The following is a 25549-nucleotide window of genomic DNA, read 5'->3' on the forward strand; positions in this document are numbered from 1 at the left end:
GGGGCTGGCTATTGCTAATATCTTTTGGAATGAGCAAAATGCTTCAAGTTTCACATTAAGTGCAGTGGATTTTTGTCAGCACTTCATGACTCAGATATTACCAGATACTACCAAGAAAGTGATGACATTTATAAGAACAGCAGTCATGTACTCATAAACAGAGATTACAAATCAGTGTCCAAACTATTTATCCCACATATCAGCTTGCAGGATGCACTGCAAATTAATCCTTTATTAAAAAAAAAAAAAAAAAAGTATACATTATTGGGACTCCTTATGCAGCGTCATGATAATGTTAAAAATGTGTAACTCGTGCTGTCTTTTCAGGGTGAATCAGCCACATATTTATCTATTCATGTTTATTTCTTGAAATCTTACACTCTTCTGCCTAGAACATTAGGAATATTGCAGGGTTTGTTTTTTTTCCTGTTTGTGACTTTCTTAATGTTGATATAAATATACTTTAAATAAGTATGTTAGATTAGTGTGGATGTTGCCACATGTATTAATGTACGTTGGCAACAGTAAATGTTCATATTTCACACTGCGCTAGAAATCAGAAAGCTCAGAACAAAGCCCAAGGGCACAGAGCTAGGGACAAAGATGGATACATAGGATGTTATCCCAGTCTTTGCCAAATGCTTGCAATAGCAATTTTAAGGGGTCCCTGAGGCCCAGGCTCTCGTTTCACTGTGCCTTCCTTTCTCTTCACTCAAAGTTCATGTGCAGAGTAGAATTACAAGGAAGTTTTAAACCTCTTAAGTGATTTGCAGAACAGCCAGTTGGACTGGAATGCGGGAGATGTTTCAACAGTTTGTGAACTTCGCTAAAGAGGAAGGGAGCACTACTTGTGAACCGCTGCTACTCCAGCACGTGGGTCACATTCCTTGGTATTCCTCCACTTAGCGGCTCGCAGGCTGCCACCTGGCAGATGTGTTCCTCGAGCTCAAGTAGCTGCTTCAAATACTGCGTTCAAATCCTGGCTCCACCTGGCTGCTCAAAACAAAGGCTGCACTTTCTAGGAAAGCTGTTAGTTTCAATTTTAGGTGCCAACCAGGCGATTATAATCAAATAAGTCTTGGGGTGCTGGCAATGAAGAATCTCTGATAGAACAGAAGAATACACTGTTAGCTGATTTAGACGTATTAATGCTTCTCTAGACACCATTTCTAACTAAACAGGTTCTCCTCCCTGCTCAGGGTCCAGATGTGGCCTTTTGTTCTGTAATACAAGTAAGAAATTGCCATTTGCACAACTCACATTTCCCACCAGCGCAGAATTTTCCTCTCCATTTAAAGGCAGCAAAGCCCATAGTTGATTAAAAAAAAAAAAAAAAAGTTGAAAAGTACCAAGCCCATCATGATACTCATGTTAATCACACATTAAAACAGAAATTAGATGAGAACGCCTATTCATAAGGAGGAATTCCTGCAGTAGAAGCTGCCAGTGATCTGTAACATATCAACAAATAAAGGGTAAGTATGAACTCCAGCATTAGTTACCCTGAGTAGCTGTGTGTGCTCTCATTCCATTCCTGTGCCAGTAACAAGAGACACCAACTCAGATAAGAAGAGTTTGCAGGACTGAAGCTTTAAAGGAGAAACAGTAATATACAGCAAAATGTCACGGCACCAAACACAACCCAACTTCCCCTCCAAATTCATGTTTTTCATCTTCCACTGTTGAACGCTTCTGTGAAAAGCAATTGGTTCTGAAGTAACTCCTCCCGAGAATAAGCAACAGAACAAAGAGCCCGTCTGTGCCCTCGAGAGTGACTCTGTGAGCGGGAGTTATCCTCTGGATGTTCTCCACCTCAGTTTTTATTGCGTGTCTGGGATGGCTTCCTCAACATTCAGCCTTTTTTGTATTTCCTCCCATTATTTCTAACTATACTTCATTATAGCTTTACACAAAACAGCTACGCTTAGAAGATGAAAACTTTTCGGAGCTTCTTGACCCATGGCACACTAACAGGTGAAGAGCCATCTATTTATAAACAGCTCTCTTTGAGAAATGTTCTAGCAAGCAGCAATCACAGTTCCCACCTCATAGGGCAAACGTCTCATCAGCGCTGCCTGGTTGGTCATAGCGATGATGACTGCAAAACAGTGAGATTTTGTGCTTAAGGTGATATTTACTCACAATGGAATAATCTGTTCTTTGAGGAGATAGAGATGAACAGGTGACTGCTCCTCCTGATGAGTGGAGAAATGTGAATGCTGAAGGAGGGGGTTCGAAACCAGCCCCCACCACTGCTCTCTTGAGCTTCACCTTCCATCAGTAGTAACCTTACTGTGAAATGAGGTTTTTTCTTGCACAGCATACCCATGATGTATGCCACAAAAGGTATGCCGTGCTTTACACAGCAGGCTTGCTTTGTAATGCTTGTAGCTTGTATACTAAAATAAAAGCTCTGACAGTAAATATACATCTCCTAAATAGATTGCTGAAACTCAAAACATCTACTTTACTGCCTACAAAAGATAATGACTGCATGTGAATGATGCAAGTAACCGATGAATATATGTCTCCAGTATATTAAGTAAATGAAAATCTTCAGAGGGTAGGAGATCCCTTAGCTTTCAGCTTTTCCTGTCAGGCATTCTGTGTTTAAACAGACAAACAGGAAATAACTCATGCACATAGGTCACAAGATCTATACAAATAATAGCAAAAAGTTGTCCCACTACACTCTCCAGACCAGGTAACGTTCCTGACCTTCACCAAAGCACTATGATGGTACATCCCAGACCCTCTAACAACACCTGCACTGTGAATTAAAAAGACAGCATGTTAGAGATGACGCCATGCTGTTCAGATGAGCAGCGATAGTTCAGGGCAGGTAAACACCGACACCTCAGGAGAGAGAGGCTTCTCCAGCAGTCCCACACGTTCCCTCCTACAGGGTAGACTGCTCAGGCAATGCCCCCCACGCCCCACGGCTGTGCCCCCTGAAGCACAGCTGGTAGCATGGCCAAAGCTCCAGGGGCTGAGCAGTCCCAAGCGACATTCAACTGAGGCCAGGAGGGTAACCAGCAGTTGAGGGGGGAAAAAAGCCTAGTAAGGCTTAGCTGTATTTGGGAGAGATGCTAGACCAGTCCCTCCACAAGTCCTAAAAGGACTCACAAGCTAAGCAAGGCTGGATGCAGCCAAACTGGCCTGTGAGGATTGAGCAGGAATTTCTGTTTGAGTAAAGACTGAAGGACTTGGCTTCACAGTTTGTTTCTGCCTTTGCTTGTAAATATACAATTCCCTTTAACTTCAATGGGAACAGCACACGGGCAGAACTGGACTATAAATATTTGCAGTTCATCACCTTAGCTGGTAAAACAACGACTGGGTTATTTTGTTCTCTGGTTCTAGGCAGCCAGAAACAGACCTGGAAACACATCCATACAACGTAACTCTAGATAGCTGGGAAACAAAGGCTGATACTTGCAAGGCAAAACGCTAAGCAAGCAATAGTGTTGCAGAGCACTTAGAAGGGCTTGCATTTACCGCTAGTCCGGCGTATCCTCAACACCCGGAGAGTAGCTCTTTTAAATGATTAATCTCAAAGTTGTACAGATTGTACAAAGATTAATAAAAATGAAGGTTTTACTGATGAGAACGTGTGATGAAAAACAGAGCAGCTTTAGAGAGTTATATCAATCTAAGTGGTTATAAAAAAACCTCATAAAAGATGACATTCTAATCTGAATATTTAAAAAAAATAATCAAGCTGCAATTTCTCTCTCACACCATTTTTACTTTGTTAAGCTGAAATTGTCTGTCTAATGTATAAACCAGTTACAACTTAATCTGTAGAGTTAAGCTTTTTATTATTATTTCATGGACCAAAAAAGGGAAGGTTGAGGGCACGCTGAGAAGAGTTAGCAAATTTCAGATGAAAACATGAATACAAATTGATTCGTGAGATTCAGACTTGGAAGAATAAAAACAGCCAGAAAGCAAGATTACATAAAACAGGCACCACATTAAGCCTCAATTTAATTGTGTTTCAATGCAGGAACAGGAATTTTAGGGTTTAGAAACAGAGCCAAAAATGAGGCAAAGTGAGGGTGTGGGCTAGTCCCATTGATAACAGAACAGAAAGGAAGAGAAGTAGAGTTAATTCCCTCTGCTAAAATATTTACCATCCTAGCACCCTGGGAAAAATATGTATGGAGACAGCAAAGAGATTCTGATTAGTTATATAGAAGATCGCATGTCTGCCTGTTTTTTGTCTAACACCATTACGGAGTGTGGACTATAAAGCTGCATTTTTATCTGTACTTTCCAAGGCAATGAACGTTACAAAAATGTTATTTCACATACTGAAGCCATGCTGCCATCTCCAATGAGAAAACCAGCCGGCTGACAAGAGGAAGGCACTGGACTTCAGGGGACCCTGGTCTCATTGACTTCAACAGCTTGGGGTTTTTCTACTTTGACTGCAGTAGAATCGGGATTTCACCCAACACTTCCCTTCAAAATGAGACCCTCAGTTATCACTGGGAAAGGGAAAATGGAGTACCATAGGCAGTGGGTCATTGTCCATTTCAAATTCATGTTAACTGCAGAACTGACCCTGAGTAGGAGGTTTTACACCTCCATACATTACTAATAATACCATTATAGAAAACTCAAAAACCTTTACAGTTCACTCCTAGGCAAAGTAAGTTTTCCCTATGTTGTTTGAGATGCAGTTTTAATAGCATTCTACAAAGATCATACCTAATTTTCCTTCCAGTGGACACGAGCAAGCAGAATACGTACAAACGTCCTTCAAACATGCTGACCATTTAAAACACAAGCAGAAGCAAAAGGTTAAAAGAAAGCCATTACACTTGTCTGCCTTTATATATGACTTCAGGTTAACGTCAGAAATATGGCTTACAACTCTCATTCAAGCAGCTGAAGATAAAACCATGCAATATTTCTATAAAGTCTTGTCATTGGGTATGTGGCTACTGTTGTCTATCATGCCATATCATTTCCTGCTTGGTATACATTACTTCTATGTCCCTCCCTTTTATACAGAATATGTCACAATATCAGAGGATTTTAAAGTTGTGAGGACTGCCTTTACAATAATACTATGAAGGGCAATAGCATTTTCCACATTGTACAAATAAAAAAGTAATACAAGGGCAGAAGCTGAGGGAAAAAGTGTCCACAGATTTATGACATCCATCCTGAGACATCTGGGATCTGAGGACCCACAGCTTTCTTGCAGCAGTATAAACCAGGTCCCAGCCTCACAACCAAGTACCACAAAATACCATCAGCAAACAGTGACCTTCACTGCATTAAGCTTGAAGCTTTCCCCTCAGATCCCTCAAATTGCCCATTTACGTGGCAACTCCAGCAGACAAGAAGACAGCCCTCTCTTCTGCCCAAAGCTCAGAATGACAGAGAAGTCTCCAGATAGGCAACACACAACTAAAATGTTAGCTCACGGGTTAGCGAATGTGGACTGTTCTTCCCTTCCTTGAGGACTTCACATGATTTACAAGCACAACTTGATCTCAACCCTATGGCATTCCAAACCTAAAATTCAAGTCGCTTGGACTATACAGCAGCAGCAGGGGGCTGTCGTCATCTCCAGGAACAGCTCCTTTCAGAGATGCTTATTTAGGGCCATCAGACTTCCTTTTGGCTTACCAACAGGCATGAATGTCTACAATTTAACATTCAGGAACCGACTCCATATTCTGAACCAGTCTAACTGCAACATTTCTACCCACCTCCCTGCGTACACCTCTCCCTTTCACTTGCCAGTCTTTCACATTGCTGTGCTGTCAGAAGACAGCACCTCTGTTCACCTCGTGTTTCTCTCTCCACCAGTTAGCAGTGCCTGGACAGGCACTCTGTTCCATCCCCTTCAATGTTGGCCTCAGCCTGACATTCAAGCTGTGCCTTCTGCCATTCCTTAACACACTTACTGAAGGCACCAAAGACTGGAACCCAGAGAAATGAAGAAGCTTCTTGTCCTTCTCACAGCTCAACAGGAGAGATTGTCATGATGAGTGAAAAGGACACAGCTTTGACCACCTGACAGTATTCATGGCCAAATATCAAACTACTGAACTGGTCCACTGTCAAGAGTACCTAAGTTGTAGATGATAGCAGAGCTCTCTAACTACTTGCAGAACTTACTGGTAATGTTTTCTTCCTGATTGCAAGGCACACAAGTAAGTCTTAGCTAAGCCAGGAAGAAGTGCTGGGAAGAACCCAAGGCAAGGAGCTAACCAAGGACTGTCATCATTGGACAGAATCTAGAAGCTCTGTATTTCAACAGAAAGACCGATTCCAAAATTCTTAAATTACAAGATTGAGAAAAGCATCTGAAATACTAAACGCCTGGGAATCACTTATGAACAGTTCATATATTTTAAAGATGTAAATCTTGGGAAGAATACCTTATGTTCATGGCAACTGAGCTTGGAGGTGCTGTGTATTGTAACTCTCAGCCAGAAAAGACAGATAACTATTTTGGCTCATATTACCAGAGATGAGGCTATGTCTAGCACTGATTTTCCACAGATTCTACAACCTTGGCCTACACCAAAACTCTCAGCTTTGTTTTACCATAGATCATTCATCATGGTTTCTCCTTTTCTTTTTTTCTTCCCCCTCTTTCATGCATTCTAGGTCACATACTTTACACTGCTAACAGCCTGACTCCTGGACAAGTAAAAAGCCATTTATTTTGCTCACTACTCCTTTAATATTTCTATTGTGTCTTTTTTTTTTTTTCTCTTCACTGAGTTCCCCAAAGAATAACCTCTTCCTCGCTTTAATAACTTGGACCTCAGTCAAGGTTGATGCGTTACTCCATTTTGCAGGATATTTTCTTCAGAAGAGACAAAACAGTGTCTAACATTGCAATGACTGAGCTTTAAAGTGCACAGATTAAAGAGGAAATCACAAACAGTTACGGAAAAACATGTAGGAAATAACCTTTAAAAAGAAAGGCTCGGCAGCAAAGGCACTGAACTGTGCACAATGGTAGGATTTGGGGATCTTCTTTAACACAAGAGATGTCCTTGGCAGATCTCCTCAGCCTCAGTTCAGGTCATTCTAACATACATAGGCTACTACGCTATTATCTGTCCCCGCAGCCTTCCAGCACCCTTTGTGAGAGAGCCAGAAGCAGATCCAGGATATTGCATCCTTCATGCAACAGCACTGTACTGCATGGACTAAGTCAGTACCAACCAAGGCTTCCGCGCTCATGGCCAACTGTGAAAGCACAGGCGTAGGTGGTATTTTCTGGATTTCTCTTGCTGCTCAAGTGAGACTGCCAGCATGTGCTTAGGCAGCGGGAACGCCTCAAAGCACGTCGGCGATACCAACCTTCGGGAGGGAAGTTTCCGCTACTCGGGGCACAGCAGGCAGCCTTTGGCTCTGCCTCGACTAGGATCCAAAGGTGGCCCTTTCGCTCACGGCAGCAGTGGTCTGAAGCGAGGTGAATTTACGGCGGCGCACCGGCCGAGCGGCCCTCCCCCAGCCCGAAGCTCCCTCGGGGGACAACCAGCCCAGGGGAGCGCCGCCGGGGCACCGGGCACGGACTGCCGATCGGCCCCGCCCCGCCGGGGTCGCTCCGCGCCCCTCCGCTCCCGCGGCACCCGCGCGGGGAGGACCGCCGCGCAGACCCCGGCCGGGCCGCGGGTCGGGGAGCGCCGTCCCCGCGGTGGCCGCCACCCCGGCGGGGCCCCGCGGCGCCTCGGGGCCTTCCTGCGCGGCCGGCGGCAGGAAGCCCCGCGGGGGAGGCGGGCCGGAGCCTCTTCCCCGCAGGTGGGAGGGCGACAATGGCCGGGAGGAAGGAAGCCGGGAGGCGGCGGGCCGGGACACAGGACGCAGGGCCCGGCGAAGGGAGGGAAAGGGAAGAGGGGCGGTAGGAAGGGGCAGCCGGGGCGGCCCGTCGGGAGGGCGGCGGGCGGCCCCAGGGAGATCGGCTCGCGGGGTGCCGGCAGCCGCTCTGCGGCGGGGCGCGGCTCCGCTGTTCGTGCTGGGCGCCGCGACATCGGTCCGGCCGTCAAATCGAACGGGACGCCGACTGCCTAATGCGGCCGCTTTGGGCGAAAGGTGGGACAGGAGCGCAGCGCTTACCCCTTCAGCGTGGATCCCAGGTTCATTTGGTTCCATGTCATGCATTCCAGCTGTGACGTCATTTGGTACAAATTGTCACTGTGGTGGAAATAGCCAGAGTTAGGACCAAAGGCAGCGCCAAAGGGTTAGCACCGACTCGTCTAAATAGCAACATTTCGTTGTCGTCTTTAGGTCTACAAACAGTAACATATTTAGTTATGTAATGCATCTTATCGATGTAATCATTCGTTCATCGGGAAAAGGAGAAGAAGGGAAGGGAAGGGAAGGGAAGGGAAGGGAAGGGAAGGGAAGGGAAGGGAAGGGAAGGGAAGGGAAGGGACTCCCTTGTGACCTACAAGCCTGTAAATGCGTGCCTGCCTGGAAGCTGAGACACGAAGCTTTTCCCCTTGCAGAGAAGTCGCAACCGATATTGGCACATTTAAATTAATGGAAAGAATAGAGACCCGCGGGCAAACAAAGCAGATTATTTGTTTTAAAAAGGCAAATCTGTTAACTGTTTTAACCGGGAGTGTAAAAGATCACGTGGTTAATGGAGTGAAACAGCTATCGTGACTCGTGATGGATGGTACAACATCTAGGGGCCTGACAGGCCGAAGAATAATGGAGTGGCTGAGCGATAAACTAAGCTCGCGACGGGAACGCGCTGGGATGTCTGCCCGCTCGCTGCGGCGCGCTGGGAACCGGCAGCGACGGCGGCACCCGCGGCTGCTCCGGACCGGGCACGGCGCGGGGCTGAGCGGGGCCCGCGCGGTGCCGGCGGGAGGCGGAGCCGGGCCCGAGGCTCCCGGGGAGGGCTGCGGGCCGGAGCGGCCCCTGCGCCGGGCGCCGCGATCGATGCCGGGTGGGGAACGGGCATTCGCAATAAGGCGCGTCGAGGCTGATTAATCGCGCCGGGATTCGCCGTGCTCGGGCAGCGAGTTTCTCTCATCCTGTGACTAAAGAGGGCATTTTTTTTTCCTTCTTCTTCTTTTTTCTGCGTGGCAGGTAGAAACGACCTAAAAAAGTCAGATTCCAGTGGGAAGCTTTTGCATATAAAAACAAATTAAGTGACTTCAATCTCGAAGTATGCGCGGTACCATTTGTCAGTATCACCGGACGCTATTATTCATTAGTGTGTCTGAACTGCTATTATGCTACTACAATGTCCCGCATATCAGCTCGGGGATTGTTAAACTCTCCTGCAGTTTCCCCATTTGCAATAGCAGCTCGTGCTGGTCTGTGCCAACTACGTTTTGCAATTCCACGAATTCTTCCTGTAATGCTGCCGTAATTAATTCCTCCAGGACCCTGATTTTTATTAGAAGTGCCCGCCCGATGCATTTACAGCAGGAGATTTCCCTTTAACTTTCTTTCCCTTGACAGTTCATTTATAAGAGCCTCCCCCACGATATCCACTTTTTCCCCTCCTTTGCTTTTTCATAAAGTAATACACTTATTCATCTTGTCACTCGCCAGCAGCCACCGTACCGCACGCCGCCGTCGGGTGACAGCGTCCAAACCGAGAGCCCCCGGACTGAGCCCGCCGTCCCGTTCCACCTCCAGCTTCCTTTAAGCCCCCTCCTGCCTCGCGGTTCCCGGCCGCGCTCCGCTCCCCGCCCCGCAGCCCCCACGGCAGCCCAGCGCTTCCCGGCGGGATGGGCTGCGTGAGGAGGGGGACGAGGACCCCCTCTGTAGCCGGTGCCGGACCCGGACGGCCCCGCGGAGGCTGGCGGAGAGCTGGGGCCGGGGCCGCGCTGGCCTTCGGGCACGCGGTGGGATGCGGGGGGACACCGGGGGCATCGCCGAAGGATGGAGCACGTCGCATCCGACGCGTGACGGAGTGCGGGACATCCCTCGCCCCGTTCACGCGTCGGCGCGGCTTGTTATTGACGGGACCCGGAGATGAGCTCGTGAAATTAGCAGCTGTAGTCAACATCTCTGCTTCGAACGGGGCTTGGGTTAGGAGAAGGGAAACGGGTCCCTAGGGACGTGCCTGCATTGATTCCAATCGGAATCGTTGGCCCTCCAAACGGCCACAACGGAGACGCTAAAAATAACTTATTTTCATTACGGAGTTGCTTCTAAAGAGAAAGGAGAGGAAGGGGGGAACGTTTCTACAACGGGATTAATGTAAGTTGGAGTGGAATAAAAGGAAGTCCACGCGGAGCAAAAAAAGGAACTTAAAAGGAAACCAGTAGTAGATCATATAGAGTTTGTTTTGGCCTGCACCGCGGTATTACCGAGTTCTTGACCTCTGCACAGAGAGAGCTATAATCTGAACCGAGACTCCTCCACTTTTAAAGTCTTTGTAAGTGTGACTCACAGTAAATTTTCAACATCGGGCATGTTTACTACATCAAGCAGCGCGAGGTAGAAAAGTTCACATCCCCACCTCACCGCCCCACGGCCGCCCGTGCCCAGCTGCGTCTCGGGCAAAAGCCGCCCAGCGGTCACCCGCCCGCTCGGACGGAGCCCGACGGGACGCAGCGGGAGGGCGTGAGGCCGAGCAGAGCCGAGGGCTCGGTTGGGGCGGGGGTCGATGTACCCTCCGTGGGAGGCCCGGCAGCCCCGCCGCAGCGCACCTCACGCCGCGCGCCACGGATGCGCAAAGGGTGGGCGGTGTGGGACGAACGCTGCCCGCCGCCCCCGCTGGGGAAAGAGGTAATGCCCCACTATCCCGAGTTCCTGCCCTCCGCCACGCCGCCCCGTTCCACGGCTAAAGGCGGCCGGCAGCGCCCGCTCTATGGGCACGGGCACTGCGGGGCTGAGCCTGAAGCTGCGCAGACGGGCACGAGGTGAAAACGGGCTTACGAACGGTAATACAGATTCTGTCAAATCAGCGCTGGACAAAATGAAGGCGGTTGGTTTTCAGGCCGCCGGAAACGCGGCCAGCGAGGCAGGCTCGTCTCTGCACAGCACCTGGCCGCCCGCTTGCCTCGGCGGCACCTCCTCGCAAAACGCTTGTGTGCGAGGAAAGTCGTTTTTCTCCGGATGCCTCTGCGCCCGCGGAGGTGAGGACAAGGGGTGCTCGGGCTCAGCCACCTGTTCTGGCCGCGATGCTGAAGCGGGACGTGTGCTACGGGGCTGCCCCTCGGCACGGAGCGGGCTCTGCTCCGACCGACGCGCCACGCATCCCTGCTGGCTGCCGCCAAGAGCCCTCGGCACAGGCACAGCTCCTGTCGGGATCGGGCTCACCCCCACTAGACGTACGAAAGACCACTTCAGCGGAACGAGAGAAAAAGAACCCCTCGGTTCACGCTTTGCAGACTCCTCGGAAGAACCGGAGCTGCTCGCTGGGGAAACGGCGCGAGTTGGGCAGGTTTCGCACCGGCTCTCCCGGAGGGTCCCCGCTCGAGGGAAGAGCTGCAGCCTTCACTGAGCTCGGAGCCGGCGGCCAAAGCGCAGAGCAGAGCGGCGGAGGAGCCGTCCCCCCGAGGGCAGAGAAACCCCGCGGGGCGCGCGGCCCTCCGAGGGCTCCCCGCAAAGCCTATTTATAGATGGCCCCGCGAGGGGAACCGCTTCGGTCGCCTCGGCCAGGAGCTCTCCCCGCCAATTATTCCGCACGCTAATCTCTCTGGATAGGCTTCTTTCCTTCCTTCATTACCTCATTCCCTCCTTCCCTTGACGTCAACTCACGTTCGTTAGCGAAGCGGCTTCTGGAAGTGACAGAATTGTGTTGTCCCGCTTCCAGTGCTGATTAATCAGAGGCGATAGACCCGGCCTATGAGAGGAGCCGCTGCGGCTTCCTTCGCGCAGGGGTGTTGTTTTGTGTGCTGCAGTTACTTAGCAACTCCGAGATACGGGACCGGCTCCAAGTTCACAAAAAGTTGAAGAATAAATTTTGGGGAACTTCTCACTAAACACGTTGTAAAACTGCGAGAGGCACGCCCAGCCCCCACGCCACACCAAAAAAAGAAGGGAAGCCGCGATTGCAGCGGGCCTTCTGTTTGCGGGGGCAAAACTCCACGCACGCTTTCCTCCCAGCAAGGAAACCCGAGGGCGGTATTGCCCCGTTCTCGAAAAATCCCCTCTCTGCGGCCCGGTCCCCTCCGCTCCAGGGAGTGGAGCCGAAACCTTTCAGGGAACTGGCGTACAACCGCCCGAGCGCCCGCCCGACCCCGCACACGCTCTGCTCGCACCCGCACCGCGGGCCGCCGGCCCTGCCCTGCCCTCCTCTGCCCAGCCGGGCCGCACCTCGTGCAGCCAGGGATGTTCTGGCCCACGCTCGGACCGGGCTCGGCCGGCGAAGCCCTGCAGCCCAGGAACGGCACCTGCCCGAGGCGTTTCTGGGCTGCGGGGCCAGGGCCCGGTTTGGTTTTTTTTTTTTCCTTAAACGTGTGCATCCTATTGTCCTTTTTGTTGTTGTCATTGTTTTGGGTTTGTTTGTTTGTTTCAAGAGAAAGCCAGACCCGACGTTCCTTCCCCGCTGCAAGAGAAAGCCGTTGGCGCAACACAACGGCGGCAGAGCCGTCCGAGCGGCAGCCGACGCGAACCGAGGGGAGGGGGAACGGGGCGAGGCGGAGGTACCTGTTGTAGGGGGTCCGCAGGAGCAGGGCCTGGCTGCCCGTGCAGCTGTCCGTGGGGGTGTGACAGCCGTACACCGGAGGGGGCACCGAGTACTGCTGGTCCCCTGCGGAGAAAGCGGGACAGGGTTAGCCCGTGCCGCGGCCGCCGCCCAGCCCCGCGCCGCGCCGGCCGGGAGCCATTACCTAGAGATGGCTGCTGGCTCATGGGGTCTTCGTGTTTGAAAGAGTGGTTCGTAAACTGCGCGGCGTGGTGAGACGGCGTGTGGCCGTAGCTCGGAGTCCCGTCAAAGGCCACGGTGCCGTAACCTGCCGGAGAAAGCACCGTGGGGTCAGAGGCCGCCCGGCCCGCACCTGCCCTCCGCAGGGCGGCTCCACGCGGCCGTCGGGTGAGAGACCCCCCCGGGGCAGCCCCCAGCTGCGGCCAGCGGCCTCCCCACCTCCGCTCCCACTACCGCCTGGCGGGGCTGAGGGCTCCGGGAAACGCCGTATGACCCCCGAGGGGTGTGGGGGTACCGGGTGTGGGGCTGCCGGGGTGCAGGGGACGGCCCCGCGGGAGGGCCGAGGCGGGCAGCCCGCTCCGGAGGGCGGAAAGTCGGAAGTCTCGTTCACGTTTCAAGAGAACAGATCGGCTTCGGTAATAAAAAGGATGTTTTCATTAATTGTTGCTCGTATTAAAGAGGAAGATTCCCATCTGCTCTGTGTACTCCTCCTCTGCCGTTTCCAATTTAGAAGTTACCCTTTAATCTCTCTGGTTTTTTTTTGTTTTGTTTTGTTTTTAAGAGCAGCTTTCTGAAGAGTCTGCAATAAAGAACGTTACGCGCAGAACTAAAACTCCTCCTTTCAGCGAAAATTGCTCTCCAAAATAACAAACAGCCGATTTGGTTTCCTACGCCGGGCAGATTCAGATGGAACGCGAGCACCTCTGCTGACCCCGGGCCGCCGCGAGCCCGTAAATCAGGTGCTCGGACACCGACTTTCATTAATGACTTGGAGCTGGCTAAACAACTTCGGCTAAGAAAGTAATTACAAAGTAATATTATCTCGGCGGCTTCTCGGATCGTCAGCAGTTACCCCCAGAACCGAGCTCCTCCGAAGCCACTCTTCCAACAAAACAAAACAGAAAGCCCGGCGCGGGCTGGGAAAACAAACGAGGCCGGCCCCGAGCGCCCGCTCTCACCCCGTCCCGTCTCTCAGCCCGCTCCGGCACCCCCGGGTTCCTCTGCCAGCCCCCTTTGGGCGCGGGTGCCCGGCTGATAACCACAGGCGCTTTCCCGAGGCGTTACGATGGGGGTAACGCAGGGATCCGGGTGCCGCTCCCGCAGTTGATCTGTCTCTACGGACAGTAAATTGGACCCAGCCGCACTACGGAATTTAATGAACCTGCAGAACTGGGAGGGGGGGAAGGGGGAAGGGGAAAAATAGCCCTCACCTTCGCGACGGGTTGGAGCCGACCCCGGCACGGCGGGGCTCTCTCGCCCCGGCCCATCGCCGCCCCCCACCCGGAGCCGCTCACGGCGGTGCGAGCGGCGCTGACAGCGCGGTACCGTGAGGGCTGCCGGCCCACAGCTGCTCCTCGCTCCTTATCTCCTCCCTTGGCCCTCGGGGCAGAGGCTCAACCTTCAACTCCCTTTCCCTCTTTTCCCTCTGCCTTTTCTTCTTCCTTTTTTTTTTCCCCACTTTCAGAAAACACTGACACTTTCTACGTTACTTCTGGCCCGGCGCAGACTTTCGGTGACCTTCACAATGCAGCTCGGAGTAGAACGATGTTTTGGCCGCATTTTCCGGTGTTGCCTGACCCAAAGCTTCAGGAATGTGATAAGAAAGCCGAGTTCTGAACCGAGCTGCCGATAGCGAGGTCTCTTTAATTAGGGCGTTATCAGAGCCGGGCCTGATTAAAATGTGCTGAAAATAATTGAAAGCTATACAGCTGCTGCAGCACGGGGTCCGCCGGAGGACTCCAGTTGTGGAGGAGCCCAGCTGGGTGAAGGAGACAGGCGGACCAGAAGGGGGAAAGCTGGGCAGAGCTTCCAAAGCCTCGCTCCCTACCCCCACGCCCCGGCCCAGACTCGGCTGAAGTGTCATCGCAGAGCCAAGGTAACGTCTTTCCCACGGTCGGAAGAACGGGCTATAAGCCCGGGACTTCAACCTTGAGGAGAGCGAAAACAAGAACGTTTTATCCGTCGCCGAGAATAAATAAATCAATCAATAGAAAAGCGAGCACCCTTCGCCGAGTTCCTCCTCGCCGAAGGAAGGAGCGCTGCCCGGCCGGGACGGAGCGGGAGGGAGGGAGGGAGGGGCCGCGCCGCAGCCGCGCTGCCCGAGCTCTGCCCCCCGCAGCGGGGCACGGCCACGCACACACCTGCTCGCCCGCCTCGGGGCAGCGCCGCTCAGCACAGCGACTCGCTGCCGAGTGCGGGAGCTGCCGCCCGCCCGTCCGCCGCCTCGGGGGGACAGCAGTGCGCCCGCGAGCTGCGGAGCCGCCCGCACGGAGCCCTGCCGGGCCCAAGGCCGCAGCGTAGACGGCTGCTTCTGAGCGTTAAAGGCTCCCTTTCGCTTTGGGGGGCTATGAAATCAGAGGATAGCCGCACACCCACCCGCATAGGCCGAGGCTCATTCCCTCGCCCTTCTCGTCATTGCTTCTGCTCGGCGATTAAAACCGGCTCAGATATCTGAAACGCGTTCAGGTGTCCGAGCAACACCAGCGGGGCCCCGTGCCGCGCCTCGGGGGATGCTGCGTAACTTCCCCAGCCGAGCTGGGCCCCGCGCTCCGCTCCCAGTTTTTCGACATCGCAGACCGGCAACCGCCGGGCCCGGGCCTCCTCTCCCTCCCCCCGGCCCACCTCCCTTCGCTGCCCGCCTGGGAGCAAAGGCACCCCGAAACGGCCGGGTACTGGCGGGCCCGCCACCCGTCGTACCATACCTGCGGCCCGAGGCTGGCCGCAGGGCCGCGGAAGAGCAGAACACCCGCCGGCAGCACAGAGCCGGCCCCGAGCCTCTCCGGTGAAGTCGGCTGCGAGAGCGCGGCTCCGGGCCCGCTCCTCCGGCCGCCCCGCCGCGCCCGGCCAGCTTCCCCAGGGCCGGGCAGTGCGGGGCCGGAGCGCGGCGGCAGGCGCAGCCCGGGGATCCCCACCGAGAGCTCCGAGCGCTCTCCTTCCTCGCTCGCGTTAGCGCCAGCAGATGTTTACATTGCGGCCGCTGGAAGAAAAACCATTAGGCGATAACCCCGTTCCGCAGGCGGGGGCTGACCGATCGTTTGCCGCGCAACCCACGCGAATTTCTGGGGGCAGCGCGAACCGCGGGGCCGCGACGCTCGCAGCCCGCCGTGTCCCGGCCGCGGAGCCGCCGAGAGGGAACCAGAAGCCGCCTGGTGCGCGCGGCCCGGCCCGAGGAGCCAGCGCTCCCGAGGTCAGTCCGACAAGCGCCCGGAGAACAGCACGGCGCGGACAGCAGCCCGCGTATTCAGGACGAGGTAAACAACTCTACCCCCGCCCCTTCGGTGCGCGGCTCGCGGAGGGAACGGTCCCATCTCCACGTCGGGACCGTCCCCAGCCCGAACACAGCCCCGAGAAGAGAGGAGGCTGCTCCAGCCAGGGCCGAGGCCGCCCGCCGCAGCCCGCTGTGACCGTGGAGAGCCGCCCGCGGCTCCCGGAGCTGCTCGGAGGGGCGCGGCGGCGGCGCGGGGCGGGAGGGATGCGGGAGGGATGCGGGAGGGGCCGCCCGCCGAACCCCGCACGACGGCCGCGGGCTCCGCGCGTGCGGCGAACGCGGCCCGGCGAGGCTGCGGCGGTGCCCGCGGGGCTGAGCCCGAGGCCGGTGCTCGGCGGCGCCGCCCTTACCCTGGTTGCGAATGGCTTGCTGGCTCTCCAGGCAGTTGGGCAGGTAGGGCCCGTTGGGGAACATCCTGGCCTGGCCGGAGGGCGGCTGGCTGGGCGGCGGGGCGCCGAAGGGCCCGTAGCGGCAGGCCCCGGCCGTGCCCGTGAACTGCCCGGAGAAGTGGACGGTGAAAGCGCTCAGGTACTGCTCCTCGTGCGGGTCCGACCCGTTCCAGCTGGGTTCCTGCTTGATGAAGGAGTGCGGCCCCAGCGAGCCGTAGGAGGCCCCCGGGGGGAAGTCCAGGACGGGAGCCCACTGCGCCGCGCTGCTCACCGGCATGGCGCAGTTGCTGTTGCCCGGTAGGGAGGGCACGGAGGGCAGCAGCGCGTTCAGGTCCCGGACGTCGGACCCCATCTGCTCGCAGACCTTCTGCCTGCCGCCGGGCAGCCAGTCTCCCCCCGGGCCGCACTTATTCCAGGACACCTGGCCTCTGCCCGCCAGGCCGGAGGCCGGCTCCGGCTGCAGGCACCAGGCCGGAGAGCTCAGCCCCTTGGGAGAGGTTTGCTCCGCGACGCAGCTCCCCGGGTCCAGCCCGGCGGGAGCGGGCAGCAGCGACAGGGAAAGGTTGTTCTCCAGGATCGCCTCCGGGGCTGTGCCCGCTCGCAGCGCAGGGTGGGGTGCGCGCGTGTCCGTGCGGCCGCGTGTCCGTGTGTGCGGCCGTGTGTCTGTCCGCGCGTGCCGGGGGGGGGGGATAGGGAGGGGGGGGCACAGCCGCCTCGCACGCCGCACCTCGGCTGCCTGCTCGCCCTCAACTTTGCAAAGCTCAAATAGAGGCGCTCGCAGGGGAGGAGGAGTCAGCCGCGACGATCCTCCATTCACACAACCTTCGTCAAGGGGCTGCCCACAGCCCGCTCTGCTGAACCGACCCGGGCCAGCCGGGGGAGGGGGACGGGGGGGGGGGGGCGCGGGGATGGAGGGGGAGAGGTTACTGTGGGAGAATATATCTCCCCTACGCATCCCTCCCACCCTTCCTCCGGTGCAAGCGCCACTAAATCTCACCCTAACATCCCTTCGCTTTGGGAGACGTGGCGAGACCGCCAGAGGGATGCGGGCGGCCCCGTAAGTACGTGCTGCTCCGCTTCCCGCAGCCCCGCGCACGTCCCGCGGGAGCCCCGAGGGCGGCGGGGTCGCAGCCCCGGGCACCGAGCGGAGAAGCCGCCGCCCCTGCAGGACCGAGGGGAAGTGACCCGGCCCGGGGCGAGCCGACCCGGCGAGGGAAAGTGTCTTTCCAGGTGCTCTCCCCGTACGGGAGACGTCCGCGTTCCCCGAGCTGCCCGTGCCTTGAGGGGAGGCGGCGGCTGGGCTGCTGCGGGAGGACCGCAGCACAACGAGCGCCCAATTCGGGGATTCACCCGGCACAGCTCCGGGGAGGACCCGCGCCCTCCCTTCCCTACCCAGCCCGGACAGCGGCTCCGCAGCACGAACCAGGCGGCACCTCACGCATTATCTCGGACGGCCCTCCCGGGCAACTCGGCGGGTGGAGGGCCAGCGCCGGCAGCCAGGGGGCCGCGACCTTTTCCCCGCCCCTACCGGCAGGGCGGACGGCGAGGCCCCCGGGACGCGGCCGTGCCTGCCGCGGCCAGGCGCACCCCGGCACCCGGCGCAGATAGGAGCCCGCAGCCTCCCCCGATAGACTCTCACCAAGCGCGGGATCCTGCCCCCCTCCTCCCGAAGTACTCACCGCTGTCGACCGGGCGGGGGGAAGGCTTAGCCCCCCAGAGCACGCGTGTGACAGCTCCGCGGGGCCGCGTGTGGCTGCGCTCCCGTGGCGCCCCCCGCCCGGCCCCGGTGAGAATCGCTCCCCCGAAGCTGCAGTGATAAAAGCGCCGCGCGGAGCGGTTACCTGCCGCTGGAAGGGTGGGTCCCGATGTCCTCCGGCGGCAACTCGCGCTGCCGCGTTCCCATTCCCCGCGGCGTTAAAGGTTACCGCTGCTTCCATCGCCGACCTCCAAACGATGTTTTAAAATTGAGACCGTAAATGCTGCAACAAAATAAATCGAAACGGCCCGTTACTGGCGAAGTCGAGTGTAATTTCATGTTGTCCTTACACCGGTTAGCAACACCCGTAGGTTCTGCTACTAGAGAAACGGCGTTCATTCTCACAGGCTGTCTTCGGACAAATCGCTTTTAAATCGCCCTCTTTGATGCGTACATAAATGCGTTTGCTACAGAAATCTGCGCGTACGATAAGAGCGAAAGGTTTCTTTGCCGAAACCAAAGGCTGCCTAAGTTTGAAGGAGCTGCTGCTCTCTGTGAGTACACACAAAACGAATTCGGTGTCGGGAGATGAGCGAGCGCAGCCCGCTCCCGAGGAGCGACGAGACCGCTCCCCTCTGCCCCCGCCCGCCCCCGCTGTGCGCCCGCAGCCCGCCGCTCCCGCACCCGCGGGGTCCCGGGGCGTGGAAGGGTGCGGGAAGGTCGGGGCTGCTGCTGGACCCGGTCTTTTCTGCGACAGACCGACATGTGGAGTTAGTCCCGTTAACCGCCGGCTCCAGAATCTACAACGTACGTACTTAAATACAAATCCTCGTGCGACTTAAGCAGAGCATTTTATTTCCCGTGAAAACCAGACCTCTCTTGGTACAAACGGAAAGCCCTTCCTGCAACGGAACGTTTCTCAAGTTTGCACGCTTTTTTTTTTTTTTTCTTTTTTAAATAGCCTAACTTGAGAAATATTCCGGAAAACGAGCAACGTTTTCTCGATCGCTTAGGTCTGCATTATTCCGCCCGGGAAGAATACCGAAGCCCTTCCAAATCTTCGCCTCTCGCATTCCCAGCAGACGCGGCCGAGCGCTGAAGCAAGCAGCGCCCTCGGCCATCAGCGCATCTCCCTCCCGGCGGCCGCCGGCTCGGCCCGCAGAGACGCCGCGGAAGGCACCGCGCCCGGCACCTGCGCCTCCCGGCACGCGGCAGCCCTCCGGGACACCGGGCGGTGCCGGCGCGGAACGGGCGGGCGCTCCTCGGAGCTGAGCCGGGACACGGCTTCATCCGACCGCGGCAGCCCGAGAAGCGGGGCGGGCTGGAGACTTGAGGGAAACAGCCGGACTCAGCTCCCGGAGTCGTTTCCTTATAGATAGCACAAACGAGAGATAAAAGCTCCCGCCCCCGCTGCGGGGTCGAAAGCGCCCCGGGGCCGCGTGTCCCCTTCGAAGCGGTGCGGCGGGCGCGGGGTCACCGCTCGCTTCCTGCCCGGGGGTCCGAACCCCGCACCCGGGCCCCTCCGGCGAGATCACGCCTCGCCCCGCAGTCCAGCGGTCACATCCCGGCCTCGGCGCGGCTCAGAGCGCAGAGCCGGCGGCGCCGGATACGGCGACTGCTCTGCCGGGGTACCGACCCGCACGGCCGGGACCTTCCCACCCTCCGCCCTCCAAACTCGGTTCGATCCAAATCTCGGGCGGGCGGAAAGATGGCTGAATGGCTTTAACCGAAAATTCTCGGGAAACGATCCACGTCCGATCCTGCTCACGGGCTAAAGCCAAGAGACCAACCAACGAGTATTTCTGGGTCAGGAGTTGTTCTACAGAGAGAGCCCCACTCGACCCTGGGAAAAAGGGGCTCAGGGAGCCGTTCCCGGGCCGTGAAGCACCTCCCAGGCGGCGCTCCGCTCTCCGCTGCTGGGCCAACCAGTTAACGGCCCGGCCGCTCTCACCGCGCTTTACTAAGCTCCATAAACGATCCCCTCGCGGCTCGAAGCGGGGGGAGACAGGCTTAAACAGAGATAAATCCCCAGCGCTGTCGGAGCCGCTCACGGCGCGCATGGGGGATCTGTCTCCTTTCACTCGGGGAGCCGAGCAGAGTTTGATTACTTAAGCGCCAAGAGCGGCAGAAACAGAGCTGCGAACCGCTGCCCAGGAGCGCGGAGAGGCAAAGAGGGGCAGCATCTCACACCGCGGCCCGACCTCGCGCTCCTCGCAGGAGCGGATTCGGGCGGGGGAGACCCCCGGGCCGCCCGCTCCGCCTCGCAGCGCCCCCCGCGGGCGGCAGCGCCCGCTCCGGCCCGAGGTCTCGGTGCCGGTCTCGGCCGGGCGCCGGGACTCAGGCCGCTCTTCTACCGTAAATCTTCGCAACGCTGGAACTAATTACGGAGGGGATGTGTCTCAATTTGTTCCGCATTAGCGCCGCGCCGGACCGCGGGCACCGAGCACGGGAAATTGATGAGCCGAGCCCCGGGCACCCCGCCGGCGCTGCGGCCCTGACCCCGCGCTCAACCCGGCGAGCGGCGCGGGGCGGGCCGGGCTCCGCGCTCCGCCTCCCGCACCTGCGGGGCCCCGCGGCCGCCCGGCGCTGCGATCGGCGCCCGGCCCGCTGCGCTGCAGCGCCGACAGCCCCCGCGGAGGGCACCAGAGCGGGCTGCGCAGAACGGCCGGCGGGCTGCTGGGACCCGGCGCTGCGCGCGTCGCGGAGCCGCGCAGGGCCGCCGGGTGTCACTGCGTGCCCTGCCCTGGCCGAGATGCTGGGGAATGGATGCTCGTAGAAAGCCGGCCATCTGCCGCGCCTTTCGGATCCGGTATATGTGGCGTTTCGAAGGTCTCGGCTGTACAAGGGGAAATACTCGCGGAGCAGCTAAAATGATGAAATTGAGTTCTTACAGGTTTTTGTTACTTAGAAATAAAAACGGAAAAAAAAAAAAGCCTTTAGATATAGACAGATAGAAATACCCAGGTCTTTGCATTATCCCCAGTGGTTCTGAAGTACTTAAAAGTATTACTTTTGGAGGGGAAAATAAAAAAACAAATCCTGTAGAACGCAGGAGACCATACAAATGGATACATGGAAACCAAGACTTAAGGAATTCATTTTTCCCTGCTGTAGAATGCAGATTTCACTACGTGGGTTTACCTCACCCTAAATGTAATAATACAGATGGAAATCAGAAACAGTACTCGTTACAGACACAGATCCTAAGAATTCTTTGAGCTCCCTGGAACCTTGCCTTTGAACCCAGATACACATCTGGAATGTAAAAGAAACACTGATAGACTCAGAAGTGATAGGAAACATCCAAGCGGAATAAACCTGCTGTGCTCATTGCCACACTGCAGTCTTTGTGGTCACTGGTGGATAACCAGCGGCCGACTGCAGCTGACACCACCAGCAGCCTCAGGTATTGCTGCCTGTAGGGTGGTATGGGAAGGGCACAGAACCTGAACTGCTCTGTCCTGGTTTCTCCAGCAGATCCGACACAACCATGTTTTCTTAATACCAGCTGTGCCTGTTCTCATGTTGCAGCGTCACTGTGGGACGAGCACACTGCAATGGCACAAGCAAAGTCCGTGTCTCACTTTGTTCTTTCAAAGCCCCTTTTAGCAATAACCCTGCACAAAGGTACTCCTTCGGCCAGCCCTTCTCAGGGGGAACAAATGGTGTCTGGGGGAGGTTGCTCTGACTTGAGCTGAGATCTCAGCACTTTTCACAGGATTCTGTTCTAATCCCACAGACTTCAGAGGGATTCGTGCACATAAGCACCTGACCAAGGGTGCTTCAGGGCAAGAGCTGTTCCACTGAAATCAGTGCTGGAGGACTTCTGTCCATCAGGATGTAACACCTTGCTGCAGGCAGGGGAGAAAGCAGGCATAGTCTCTTTGACTACAGATGCCCAGGACACAAGGTGCAGCCCTGCAGCTACATTAGGAACTGAGCACTTAACTGCAGTCATATGAAGGTACACCCCTCTCTTCTCTCTCTCTGGACGGCATGTATTGATACGTTTGGATTGCAGCAGCACACAAAAAGCAAATAAGCTCATTTTTTCCCTCATCCAGTCAGCTAGAAGCAACAGTCAGCAAAAGTGTAGCTCCGATCAAAATGGAATTTTCCCAGTGAATTTTCCCAGTTCTTTACTCTGAAGCTTCCCGATGCATTATTTGTTTGAGGCCAAAGATCTACGGCCAGGCCCTCTGTTATGTGCTAACACTGCTGAGTGTGATACCTGGCCTGGCTGCAAGAGCGAGCAGTCAGTCCCATGACACCAGAGCCTCTGTCCAAGAGAGATCTGCTGCAGGCAGTGGCAGAAAGTCTGGTGCTGTCTGTAGGGCTGAGTACCAACTAACTGGACTGTGCAGATGCCTGTATGGGTCTCATTAGCTGCAGGACTGTTCTCACATTTGTGACTGTTGTCATTCAGCAGCAGCCTCTGCTGACCTCCCTGTGACCAACAGATCTGTCCTGGCAAACTCCTTCTGAGACTCATGCAGAGACAGCTGGAGATTAAGCTTGTGGGGAGAAGTGCGGGAAGAAAGGAGAGAGAGGGAGCCCATGTGTTGAACTTGCCTTAGAAGTCAAATTTATTTGTTATGAGACACAAGAGACTCCTTTCCCTTCAGGTCTGAAGGATGCTTGATTCCCTTACATTCACTTGAGTACTGTTAGGACAAAAGAACTAAAAGCACCAAGATCTTGCTGTAGCCATGGAGTCACAGACTCTTACACTTTTCATCTTGACAACTTCCTTGTTTCTCCCTCCTATAGCAGGGTTCAATGAAGTACAGATCGGAACTAAGACTTGCTTTTGTGATGGCTTAACAAACCTCTTTAGAAGTACTTTTCATGTTAGTTGAAATGAAGGAAGCAAAACAAGGAAAAAGAGAAACCTTGCCAACTCGTTATATATATGTGTGTGTGTGTGTGTATGTTTAAATGAAACAACTAAAGGAACAGCTAAATAAGTGTGACTCCTTTCTAGGGATCACACGATCTTAGATTAATTGCTCCATGAACAGATTTGCAAGTAGCACCATAATGCTAATCAAGATATTTTAAAAGTTTATGAGCAGTTGCTTAGGAAAAACAAGATAAAGCCAATGGAAATCTGATACTGGTCAACGGTGCATTTATTCAAAACATAATACTGACTTCAAGTCTCCATAAATCCTTTGCAAATGAAACTTCCATTGTGATCACTGTTCCAGATCTAAATGATTTATTTATTTTTGCTTTGGTAGACATTAGATATATCTCAGAATGCACAAGTTATGCACCCATTGATACAGAGTTAATCATGTCCCCACGAGGTAATAATTTTTAAATTCAAATAAGATAATTAAAAAATAAAAAAGAGTATTCCTATAATAAGGTTTTGTTATTATTACTTATTAGTGAATTAACGTACATGAAAAAACTAACTTCTCTGTGGTTTGTTTCAAAACTCAGGGCTTCCACATTGCCAACCAGTCAGCTCTTGGGAGAAGAGCAGACGTTGGATTGCATACAGTTTCAAAACAAAGTTCTTAGCAATATTTCTCTCACTGCTTCATCCTGAAGAGCAGCATCCTTAGCAATCTGTGTGTGCGTTGGAGGAGATGGGTTCTACTGCTTTGAGAGCAGCAGCTAACATATAAGGAAGACAGTGAAAGGCCAACCAGAAGAGCTCTACCAGGAGGGCAGTCCATCAGCCCATTTTTCTAACTCAGTGAACAGAACTTCCCAATTCGTAGAAGCCAGATGGTCTTCACTGTTCTGGGTTTCTTGGTTTCTATATGCTGGTCTCTCAATTGCTCTAATCAAAATGAACTCTCAGTTACCAATTTACTCCAAAAACTTCTGAGCAGAAGTCAAAATAAGTTCAGCAAATTGTTTGGATATCAGCTAAAAACACGCTTAATTTTTCATCAAACAAACTTCTCTCAGAGGAACTGCTGGAGTCAGCTTTAGCCAAGGCACCATGAAATAACTCTGTGTATGGGTGACAGGAACACCCCTTGACAGCTACATATTCTTTATCAGGGAATGAAAGTTCTTGAGTAAGCTGAGTAAATTCTTGAATAATTTTCCTTACATTATTATTCTCTGTTGAAACATCAGCAATTCTCCAGTCAAATATGAGTTCCAGAATATTTCACACCTCCAATATGCTCCACTCCAGTGCCACGTATCAAGAACATAAATCAATGCACTTAGTGTTAAAGGAACAGGATCATTCCCACAGCCTCAGTATACACGTTTGAGCTCACGGTCTCATAGGAGGTAGGTTTTCTTCAAGAGCTGTAGTATTGCATAGTAATACCAACCAAAAGGGTGGCCTTAGGCCAGCCAGCACACAGGGGATGAGAGCTGCCCAACAAATGCAAGGAATCCAAGGAACCTCAAACACAGTTAGAAAATGGGAAGCACTGTCCAGTCCTCGATGCCAACTTATTAGGTGACTACGGAGCTATGCTTTGTGGAGTGCTGTGAGGTTCTGAATACTCTTGTATAACTTTTCCCAAATCACAGAAGTCCCCCGGGAAATGTCAGTAATCAAACAAAATCTCATGGTCAGGAAGCTTTACTTCATTCAGCCAATTTTATTTCCCCTTCATCATTCCATCTATTACTCATTACATCCTTCTGCCAAACACGACATAATTCTCTCTCTCTCATGCTTGTGTGTTTCAGTTCCATGTAGACCACGATGCCCTTTCATCCCAGCTTTTCCTACTTGTTATTCAGGCTTCACATATCTAGTCCTTTTCATTTTTCCTGCTGTCCTCCTCTGAGCTCCATCCAACAGCATCTCTCCAGAATAGAAGCACTCCATGTCAAATCAAATATTCTGCAAATAACTATATTTGGCAATCTCCAAACGTACGGCCACGAAAACCAATGACTAAATCACCTCGAATAACTGAGAATCCAAAGCCATAAAATTGTCAAATCAGGATAGGGAACTTTGGATGACACTGCAAGATCAGCTCCACAAGAAGCCCCTAACTAATGGCGTCTTCAGAAATTTCCCTGATCTGTTTTATGGTCCTTGTCTCAAGGAATGTGTCACAAAGTACATATTTGTAGTGATTTTTATGTTCAAAATATTTTATAAGCATTCTCTCATGGTTACATCATTAGGATAACGGTAACTGCATATCATACTTATACTCTTAGTCCTATAAGAGATTGTTGAGACAAAAGTTCTGAAGCAGTGAAGTTCATTTAGAGACAACTTCATGCTCAATTAAATTACTTATTTTTAGCAACTCATGCTCAAAACAGCAGAACATCTGTATCACTGTGTTACACAATACTTTGCTTCTATTAACATATACTACTTTGAAGCAGCAGCTTCCACAGCCTTTCCCTGCTAGAAATGTGTGCTTCTT

General features: G+C 54.1%; 1 protein-coding gene across 16 annotated transcripts in view; it reads right to left on the reverse strand.

Annotated features, from left to right (window-relative positions):
• WT1 (Wilms tumor 1) overlaps positions 1 to 25549 on the reverse strand; it is an 87657-nt gene that overhangs the window by 19513 nt on the left and 42595 nt on the right. For 6 of the 16 annotated variants that reach the window (XR_005859984.2, XM_040700507.2, NM_001397549.1 and 3 more), the window contains exons 1-4: positions 16439 to 17215; positions 12786 to 12908; positions 12604 to 12706; positions 8098 to 8175 (exon numbers count right to left, since the gene is read on the reverse strand). Coding sequence is in view for 14 of the 16 variants with exons in the window: in XM_040700507.2 (XP_040556441.1) it covers positions 8098 to 8175; positions 12604 to 12706; positions 12786 to 12908; positions 16439 to 16829 (695 nt within the window). In the remaining 2 variants the exon portion in view is untranslated. Of the gene's footprint in view, positions 1 to 7341; positions 7637 to 8097; positions 8176 to 9564; positions 12132 to 12603; positions 12707 to 12785; positions 12909 to 13039; positions 14933 to 16085; positions 16254 to 16438; positions 17216 to 17900; positions 17976 to 18318; positions 18457 to 18857; positions 20464 to 25549 lie in introns of those variants that run through there. The other 10 variants (XM_040700510.2, XM_040700509.2, XM_040700512.2 and 7 more) reach the window with 9 other exon arrangements.

The sequence above is a fragment of the Gallus gallus genome, chromosome 5 (assembly GCF_016699485.2).
Source record: "Gallus gallus isolate bGalGal1 chromosome 5, bGalGal1.mat.broiler.GRCg7b, whole genome shotgun sequence".
NCBI classification, from domain to species: Eukaryota; Metazoa; Chordata; class Aves; order Galliformes; family Phasianidae; genus Gallus; species Gallus gallus.